The sequence below is a fragment of the Lolium rigidum genome, chromosome 6 (genome assembly GCF_022539505.1).
Source record: "Lolium rigidum isolate FL_2022 chromosome 6, APGP_CSIRO_Lrig_0.1, whole genome shotgun sequence".
In the NCBI taxonomy this organism is placed as follows: domain Eukaryota; kingdom Viridiplantae; phylum Streptophyta; class Magnoliopsida; order Poales; family Poaceae; genus Lolium; species Lolium rigidum.
In genome coordinates this window covers 107,367,122-107,377,550 of record NC_061513.1, presented here as the reverse complement: position 1 = coordinate 107,377,550, position 10,429 = coordinate 107,367,122, and the positions used below count along the sequence as shown (strand labels likewise).

The window sequence follows — 10,429 nt, the reverse complement described above, 5'->3', positions numbered from 1 at the left end:
ATCCGAGCCCAACGCTTCAAGGAACCCGATTGCTTTTCTATTTTCTATTCAGGGACCTGATTGCTTTTCTGTTTTGTATTGAAGGACCTAATTGCTTTTTTTTTTTGCATGACATGGCTCAAGTCATACAAGACACCAAACAGGATCTCAGCTGAGCTGAGCTCAGCTCTTACAACATACCAAACACAGCAAAATAAAACACACTTGTATCAGTTTGACATAGCTTGACTCAGCTTCTATGAGGTAAGATAGTCTAACCAGGCTACCAAACACACCCTCACTTGCTATCTTGGAGGTGTCGGCGAGTGTTCTCTGACTTCCGGTGCTTCTTGGTGTTAATAGTGCGCACTGATCCTAAACCTTTGAAACATCACTGCGAAATTGACGTGTCGATGGTACCATACACGGTTCTTAATAGGTTGCTGCGTGCGACTGTCGGATAATGTGTCGATCTGGTTCGGCGCTTCACGTCAGCCGATCACTTCAGCACAGATCCAGTGTCAAACCAATCCTGATGTCCTTTCAAGAACAACATATGCCGCGTAATCTTCACTGGGGCAGGACGAAAGCTTCAATGTTGGCACTGCTAAGCACTGTGTCACACTGTGGTTCAGTTCATTTACCTGCTGTACTGTCTCTGCTCCATCCATTTATCAATCTGAATGTACGAATCTGAAGGTCGACAGTTTCACTTCACCCTCTTCTATGCCATTGACTTCGTGATCCACAAAAACTTAAACTGCGCCTGGACCATTATAACACTTTAGCAACTGAATATGTACACAACTTGGATAACTATCTGAAATTTGGAGACTATCGATCGTATTTCACACTCTCCATCTGATGGGTCACCACATCCTGTCCAAGTAGTAATCCCTGGCCGCCTCCTCGATGAGACCGGAGTAGCCCTTGAGCGTGGCTTCCGAGAGGTAACCGCTCTGCATACGCTTGGACGCCGACCTCCTCGACCCTGCTGGGGACGTCAGGCTCGCCCTCGCCGCCTCGGCCGGCTGCCTGGGCGCGCTATGGCACCGCGTCTTCGCCGCCGACGAGGCCGTGCCCCCCATGTAGCGCGGGCTCGCGAGCAGGTCCCGGTGCCAGAGCGGCCGCGGCGTCAGCCCGTCCACGCTCTTGGCCGGCGAGTCGTACGCGTACGCTGGTTCGGGGCCGCTGAATCGGGGCGTGTTCTGCGCCGTCCTGGCTTGCCTGACGGGTTCACGCTCGTGGTGCCGCCGGGTGGACAGTCGCTGGGGCTGCTTGACGGACAGCGGCGCCAGGTCCGCGGCGAGGCGGGCCGACGAGCGATCGGGCGTGTACCGGCCGCTGGCGATCCGGGTGGACCGGGAGCGGAGGTGGCACGTGTCCATCTCCACGATCCGCGGGCTGCGCTCGTAGTTGGAGTCCGTGCTGTCGGACAGCCTCCGCCGGTGCGCTGCCTTCGCCGGTGACGGCGATGGCTTCGTCCGGACATCCTCCGTGACGATCCTCTCCTGCATTGCAAAGTGCGTCAAACTCAAGATCCATTCGTTCGTCCATGTCAGATAACTGCAAAGGTTATAGTTTGAGGCAAAATGACCGACTTGTTCCATTGATCTCCGATAGGAAGCTCGCTTGACGGCGTACGAATCTGCCTGCAGCCGCATGAGCGCCTGCAGCCTGTGCAAAGTCGTGGCGGCCTGTTTCCTCACGAGGTAGCCTCGGACCAGAGCCTGCAGCTTGACGAGTGATCTGAGCGCGCGAAGCGCTTTCCTAGCCTGAAGTCAGCGAAGATTCGAAATCATCATAAACCCAAACAAAATAAGATGCAGTGGACGACGAAGGACTAAAGAAGTGTGGACAACTTTTTTTTTACATGATCAGAGATTCAAAGTTTAAATAAAACCAAACAACTTGCAAATTGCAATGGACGACGGCATATAGAACTGCGGTTTAGGCAGCTAGGCCTATGTCACGCTGCGCAATCAGTATTCAGTAACCACTGCACTGACACCAAACGGGAAGTTTATTAATATACGCACAAGTCGCTGGCGAAGCAGAGTGAACAAGCAGTAGGCATCCGATCAACGTGCGGAATTTGCAGAGGAATAGAGAAGTGTTAATAACTGCCAATCATGGATGGAAAGGAGCAGCGATGACATATTGACATCACGCACAGCGATGCCTAGCCTACTTAGCCAAATATAAAGTAGAGAGAGGAACTGACGGATGACGCATCTAGCATAAACAGTGTGAAACTATCCACTAAAACAGAAGTTAGGAGAATCTGGACCTGCGCATCGTTATAAACAAATTGAATTGCGCATTCGAACTGGGCAAACCGTTTGAGTACGAACAAACAGCATCAACATATCGAAAGCAGAACGATCGTGGCAGATCTGTTAAGCCGTATGAGCTAGAAGAAGCAGCAAGAAAACATGAACATTTCGAAACCAGAAAGATCAACGTGCAGATTTTGAACAGGGACAGAGGAAGTGTTAACAACTAGCAACTGCCAATCATGGATGTAAAAAGGAGCAGCAGTGACATCACATACAGCGATGTCTGGCCTACTTAGCCAAGTATTAAGTACAGAAAGGAACTGACGGATCTAGCATAAACAGGGTGCAAATAGTGCGCAGACGGTGTGAAACAGTACAAGACAAGAGACTCAATCTGGAATTCTGCATCGTTGTAACCAAATATAATTGCGCATTAGAACTGTTTGAAACAGCAAGAATACATGAACGTATATGGAAACCAGAGAGATCGATCATACCAGGTAGCCTCTGAAGGCCTTCTGAACCACGACGGCGGCCTCCTCCTCGCGCGCTCCACCGACGCAACGGCACGGCCTGACCGCGGCGGCGAGAGCCACCCCCGAAGGCCGCGGCTTCCCGCCGTCAGCTCCGCTTTTCCTCTGCTTCACGAAGCTCCACCTGCTCGTCTCCTTCTCCGCCGCGTCGTGCCAGTCGGGCTTGACGCCGCCGTGTCCTTCCTTGGTGCCCGTCAAGAGCTTCTTGAGCCATCTCATGGCACGCCCCATCCCCTCTCCGCGCCGACTCTCTGCAGACGTACACGGCCGCGAGGGAGAGAAGAAACCTAGGAAGACGAGCAAAATCTCGGAAGGAGTTCAGAAGGGGAAGCAGCGCGTCCGGCTCGAGGGAGAGCTAGAGGGGGGTTTTGGAGACAATCAATCAGGGGAGAAATAAACGCACGGCCGTCTATATACAGCTTTGCCAGCGATGAAAAAAAGGAAACGGCTGCGAAATCAAGGAGAAATGACCGGGATACGGGAAGCAGAAGGTTTGAAGAAGAAGGAAAGGGAAATGCTCGGAAGTCCACCCTCTACTTTGAGCAAGGCACGAGATTACAGCAAGAAATTAACTTTGCAGGGGCGGAAGCGGCGAAGTCTACGTGAAATCCAGCCCAGAAGAGGAAAGAAAGTCGGGTAGAGGAGGGAAGGAGGGGTGTCGCCGAGAAACTTTGCAGCGCATCAACCTCGAACGGGTAACCGCCCCAACCGTAGCGGCGGTGGGGTGATTAGCAGGGAAGAGATAGAGGCTAGAGGGACCAAAGTGACGCATGGGTTCTTCTTCTACCTCGGTAGTCGACGCGGTCGGTCGCGCCACCAGCTCACTCACCAAAGATTCCTCCTCCTTGCTCCACACCCGATCGAGTCAGACTCGCCACCGAGGAAGGCAACAAAGAGCTCGGACCAAAATTCCACTCAAATACTCCTGCACTGCACGAGCATGATGACGCGAGAGAAAGAAACATCAAGCGGCGGTGCTAGACCAGGGAGAGGGAGACGACTGGCAGTACACGGCAAGACACAATGAACACTAGCACGGTAGCTTCTCGGGAGTATCGGGACCATGCACACGAAGCAACGTACGTACATGGATCGGTGGTGACCAGTTAGCCGATCGAGTGTTCTGCGCGTCGGCATTCGGTGCTGGACCGCGGTGTACTGAGCTGCGGAGGCTATCTTCACCGGCCCGATGTAAATGGGTAGGGGTTTGTTTGTGTCAAAGCAGATAGGGAGCCTAAAGCCTCAGCTCGACGCATGGTGATCATCGTGCCCGCGTCGATGTATTCACGGTCCATATTTGGATCGCAAGTGCGTCGACACCGATATAGTGCGGTGAGCATGCATCCTTCCCCCGTATCGCCTTTTGTGCGCCAGTACTAATAGATGATAGCGTTAACGGTTTTTGGTGTCGCGTTAATGGCGATGCCTCACCTACCGCATAACAGTACTGGCGCGGGAGGTACTGGGCTTACGTGTCAGGCATTGAAGGCAAAGGCAACGCGCCTGCTCTTTTAAGGGAAGCATGACGCATCCACTTCATCAGCCTTTCCATCGCCATGGGGAAAAGAATGGCCCTCCCACGACCACGATGCCAGCTCGTCTTGCAGCGGGAAGAGGAAGGAGCGGGACCGGCGCTACGTCCCGGTAGACCAAGCGTGGCGGCTGTTCGAGGAGGATCGCTCGGTTCCCTTGATGGATGTCAACCTGCCGGTGGGTTGGCTCCTCAACTCGTGGCGGGTGCCGTATCACGAGCGGCGCGACGAGATCCACCGTCGCCGCTTCATCCTCCTGCCGGATCCGCGCATGGATCCAGTTTTCTTCATTGACTCCTTCAACTAGCACACATTTGCGTTGTGGGCTTCTTCAACCGGGAGCAAGAAATTGGCCTAGACGAAGAAGGGGGAGGAGGATGAAGACGGAGACCACGACAACGAACTCTTCGACAACGGCGGTGTGCCTACTCCGCCCATCGGCATGAACCTGGAGGTCCAGCCAACGGACCTCGCGGAGGAAGAGGCGCTCGAGCTGGCCATCTCCTAGAGCCATGTGGACGAGCTAGCTAAGTGGCATGGTCTTGTTGTCTGTCTCAGGAAGGCCAGTCACCCCTCTAGTCGCCCTTGGGTGCAGCCAAGCGCACGCTGCCACCTCCTCACGCGCCAGCACCATCGCCACCGGTACGACAACTGGCATTGGCCTTGAGCGCCTCCGGTCTTCGTCGACCTCCTCGACACCGACGACGAGGAGTAGACGCCCATGACGTGAAGCCTAGATAAGATATTCTTTTTCAGTCCTTTTTTCCTTTTTTCGGAACTATGTAAGTTATTTTTCTATTACTAAAAATGATATTGGACAGGGTGTTTCTGCACCCAGGTGCATATGCACCCTTTATTTGAAATGCATATTAAACATATTTCCAAATGTTAAAAAAAATAAAAACAAAAATGCTTCGTGTATACCTTGATATGTTACATGTTCACAAAGTTGTTTCAGCAAAAACCGATATGTTTTGTGCCCTGTACTAAAAAGACAATTTTTTGGTGTTAAAATAGTCTATTTCTCGAGGCATTATTTGTCTTTTTTACACATGGTACAAAAATTGTTGGTTTTACGTGAAACTTTATGTGTACACATAGAACATGTCCCTCTACATGCTAAATTTTTTTCCTAAATTTTTTTACTTTTTAAAATATGTTTTATACATACCAGGTGCATGTGCACCCATGGTCAGTTTTGGTTTTCCGATTGCAAAAAAATCTATTAAAAAGTCGATCCAAGCAGACAAAACGTTCAAAAATAACTATTTTTATGTCTGGATGTGACAAAAACAAACATAAATGGACGCTCGCGCTCGCTGGAGATATCCTGATACTACTTTTTTTAGATGGGAGATATCCTGATACTGGTACGGTCTCTGCCGACTGATCACCGTTCGGCGGTACAGAGGACAGGACAAATGTTTTGAGGGTGTACTTGACGACGCCCACGATGCTCCCTTGTGCTCTTCCACTGTTCGGCAGACAGAACGGAGCCGAGATCGACATGGGAACGGGAGGAACCTGTACAGTTACCATACTTATAAAGTTATAAGAGCATCTCCAGTCGCGTCCCCCAAATCATCCCCCAAAGCGATTTGGGGCGCGCCGGACAAAAAAAGCGTTCCAGCCGCGTCCCCCAAAGCCCTTTTTTGTCCGGCGCGGCCCGATACGGTGTCCGGCGCCCCGAGCCCATCCCCGTCCCACAGGGGACGCTCCGGGGACGCCGGACACAACGAAAAGCGAGGCGGGGAGTGGCGGGGCCGACGCGTCGGCGGCACGGAAGGCTAAAACCCCGTCGCCTACCTTTGGTCAAGCGACGTTAATGGCGTCCCTGTTTTCCCCGGCGACGCAGGGGCGCGTCTCGTCGTGCATGGCCGCGTGGCCGTCCGCGCCGGAGTTATTGCGTGCAACCACCCGCTGCCGCCGCTGTTTTAAGACGCCCTCCAGTTATCGCCGCTCATCATAATCCTTCTCGTCGCCGCCGCCTCCCCCTTCCCGCATCCTCTACTCGCCGCTCAAAAAATGTCGTCCTCCCGCAAGATCGCCGCGGCGAACGGCTTCGGCCGCGGCAGCCTCACCGTGGCGGAGGCGTGGGCGCCGTACCACGCCCGGTATCCGGTCCCCGCCGGACGTGCGGGCTGCCAGCGGCCGGCGGCTGGAAGATGGCCGTGAACGGCATTGGCATCCCGCCGCCGCCGAAGCCAGACACGCAGCAATGGCGGGACGCCATCAAGGCCCGTCGGGCTCAACTCACCGCCGAGGAGCGGGCGGATCCGACATGGGCGGCCAAGGACAACGACGACTGGTGGACGACGTACTTCAAGGCCAAGTACGACGTCGAGCCGCACAGCGACCGACGGGCTCATCGGCGGGCCCAACAGCTGGAACAGGGAAGGCCGCGCCCGTGCTCGGGGCGTTCCGGGCGTACCCTCGAGAACGTCATCCGCGGCCTCCGCAACGGCGCTCCGCGGCCGGAGATGCCGTCGTCGCCGCCGCCTTCTCCTCAATGGCAGCCGAGGAGGACGACGTACTCGTCCTCCTCGCACTCTTCTTCCTCGGGGCCGGCGCGATCGACGCCGTCGTCCTCGTCGTACCGGTCGGCGCCGTATACCGTTCCCAAACGGGAGGTCAAGGAGGAGCCGGCGACGCCCGTCAACACGAGGCGTGGCGGTAGCGGCAGCGGGCGGCAGCAAGGGAGGCGCGGCGGCGCCCTCCTCATCCCGAGCCGGAGGTGAAGGAGGAGCCGGAGGAAGCGTCGCAGGCGGCGCTGCCGGCGGAGTACGAGCGGCAGCAGCGGCTCATCGCCGGCAGCGACGACCCCGAGGACTGCCTGGGGCTGCGGGCGGCGTTCTTGGCGTCCATGGACGACAAGGACGCTCGGAGGGGCGACCTGGACGCGGCGATCGCCATGTCCATCCGCGACTCCGGCAAGCCGCTGGTGGACCTCACCGACGACGGCGAGGCAGGACCAAGCGGCTTGGTGAAGGACGAGCCCGTGGACGAGCCCGTCGACGAGCGCGTCAAGCGGGAGGTCGTCACCGACGAGATGTACAACTTCCGGCAGCACTACGACGCCTCCGGCCGCCGCAAGTGGTTCTAGATTAGGTTTAGTTTTAAAGTTAGTCAAATTTCGTTCGAATCTATGTAAGTTTGGACGAATCTAATCGAATCTAGTCAAGTTTAAAATTTGCGAAATTTTGTTTGGGGGACGCGACTGGGGAGCGACGTCCCCCAAACGCGGCACGAACGAAACACGTCCCCCAAACGCTCAATCCGGCGCGGTTTGGGGGACGGTTTGGGGGACGCGACTGGAGATGCTCTAATGCGTCTAAGAGCATCTCCACCGGCGCTCCGGTAGCGGCCCCGATAGCATTTTGTGGGCTGACAACGAAAATGGCCTCGCACAGGTGCGCCCCAAACGGCGCCGGCAAATTTTGGAGCCCAATAAAATCGCCGGCAACCCGTGCTGGCCACTTCGCTAAGGGCGGGAATCGGGCGCGCCGGCACCTCGTGGCACATCTGAAAACAGCGTGGACTCCGCCTGGCGGCCAGACGCATCGATTACACACCTCCTACACACGCCCGAGCCGACTCCCACCCCTCTAGATCGCCACCGTCGCCGCCGCACCTCCCCTGCTTACAATAGACACCGCCGACTGTCTAGGAACCGCCGTCCATCGACATGGCCGCCACCCCCTCGACTGGCGGCCGCTGTTTCGTCCGGAACAGAGCTCACCGCCACCGTGATTGTATCGTCCCGCCCGCAAGGTGTTCGTCTGATTGCCGCGATGGACATCGACGAAGAGATAATGGTGCAGCTGTTCACGGAGGAGCGGAATGATCAGGTTGTTCAACGGCAACAACAGTAGCTGATTTGACGAACATGCTGCGCGTTCGCCAGCATTTCTTTGTCGTGCCTCGGCGCGGCGGCTCAAAGCCAGGCAAGAGGACGAACATCAACCGACATCATGAAGCCGACGCAATGCTGCTTGACGCTGACTACTTCAACGATGACGCGACTCATTCGCCGAAGGAATTTCGGCAAGGAGTTGTTCTTGAAGATTGTCCATAGCGTCACGGAGTACGACAAGTACTTCGTGGCCAAGAAAGATTGCACAGGTTTGTGGGACTTCACCTCAATTCAGAAGTGCACTGCTGCAATGCGCTGTCTTGCATACGGAGCTCCTCCAGATACAGCCAATGACTACCTACGGATGGCAGAGTCGACATGTACAGAGACTCTCTATAGGTTCTACCGAGCCATCATAGCGGTGTTTGCTAAAGACTATTTGAGAGCACTAAAAGAAGATGATACAGGTCGGATCCTGCAAAAGAATGCAGCAAGAGGGTTTCCTGGGATGCTCGGAAGCATTGACTATATGCATTGGAGCTGGAAGAATTGCCCTTTTGCTTGGCAGGGGATCTACAAGGGGCATACTGGTGAGTGCAGTATCATTCTTGAGGCGGTGGCAGACCATGAGCTTTGGATTTGGCATGCATTTTTTGGCACGGCAGGACAAACAATGATATCAACGTGCTGCAGCGCTCTCCGGTGTTTGCCAGGCTAGCTGAGGGACAAGCTCCTGCCGTGAACTTTGAGGTAAACGACCACGCATTCAACAAGGGGTACTATCTAGCTGATGGTATCTACCCGACGTATGCTACATTTGTGAAGACAATTCCCTCTCCATCAAACGAGATGGAAGCCTATTTTGCAACATGCCGGAAGCGAGCACGCAAGGATGTTGAGCGTGCTTTTGGGGTGCTTCAGCAGCGTTTCGCCATCGTCAGGTACCCTGCTCTCACTTGGTCTGAGGCACAGATGTGGGAGGTGATGAACGCCTGTGTGATCATCCACAACATGATCATTGAGAGCGGGCGCGACGCACCTGTGCAGGATGATCATCCATTTGATTATCAAGTGTCACTACCTGAGGTAGAGCATGTACGCCAAAAATTTGCTGCTTTTCTTCATATGCACAATAAAATTCGAGATGCAGGTGTCCATGCATAGCTGAAGGTTGATCTAGCTGCGCATTTGTGGACGAGGAGAGGAGCAGCCAACAATGCATGATTTTATTTCTATTTGTTTGCATGTATGAATAATTTAAGTACTATTTGTTTGTTGGGTTGTATGAATAATTGAAGTACTATTTATTTGATTGATTGTATGAATAATTTAATTCTATTTATTTGATTGATTGTATGAACAATTTAATCATATTTGTGTGATTGTATGAGTAAAATGTGATTGATATGTTGTTTCAAAATATTGTGAAAAGAAAAAAAAAACTTTAGAAACCGCTGTTTGGGAGGCGTCGGTGTGGGAGCAGCCTTACCAAATAGAAGATATACTGTCGGTGCCCCTTCCGATTTAGGGGCTGCCGGTAAAATGCTCTAAACTTGATGAAAATTTTGGAGTGGTTAGTGTGCTACTGCCCACCATCAGCCAGCACGAGCTGTTGTGTTGATTGCACCAAAAAAAAAGCTCGCATCACAACGAACTGTCTCTCACTGTGCCAACTTTCAACTGCCAACCCAGATGGCGCAAAATACTCGCGGCAAAGATATTCCGGGTGCAAATGGCTTCTGATCACGAGCTGCTACACCTAAACCGTGTGCCTATATCTTTATGTGGCACTGTGTGACAGTTCGCCCTGTGTGTTGACTTGCTGTCAGCGCCGATTTTGTTTTGTGTTCGTTTTCTCGGTACAAAACGTGCTGTCAGTGCTGAAAATACGGTCAACACTGTTGTCTGATCGCACTCATGATTGACTAAAATAGTAACGGCACGTGTACTACAGTACTAGGCCTACGTGTGTTACAGTTCTAGGCTTCTAGCTAGCCAGCACCTAAATATAGAGTGGGAGTGGCATCTTCAGTTCAGAGCAAACGGTTATGCCACAACTATCACCACGTCGATGCTTTCGGCGTTAAATTGACGGACACTGCGAGGCAATATTAGCATAAAGAAATAAATACTCCAAAAGTGTCGGATGCCACAGTCTAGTTACATTTTACAATAAACCCCCTCTAAATTAATCAAAACAAGCCCATCACCATCTCTCCTCTCCCGACGTGCAGCCATCGCGCGTCCGTGACT

The 10,429-nt window shown here is 53.5% G+C and overlaps 1 protein-coding gene across 1 annotated transcript; it reads right to left on the bottom strand.

Moving 5' to 3' along the window:
* Nucleotides 1-826: 826 nt before the first annotated feature.
* Nucleotides 827-3,651, bottom strand: LOC124667982 (protein IQ-domain 26-like). Its single transcript, XM_047205195.1, has 3 exons — nucleotides 2,756-3,651; nucleotides 1,581-1,754; nucleotides 827-1,490 (listed from the first exon to the last, which is right to left on the bottom strand). Exons 1-3 carry the CDS (start codon nucleotides 3,020-3,022, stop codon nucleotides 849-851), a joined length of 1,083 nt encoding a protein of 360 aa, XP_047061151.1. The 5' UTR covers nucleotides 3,023-3,651; the 3' UTR covers nucleotides 827-848.
* Between the last annotated feature and the right edge of the window lie 6,778 nt (nucleotides 3,652-10,429).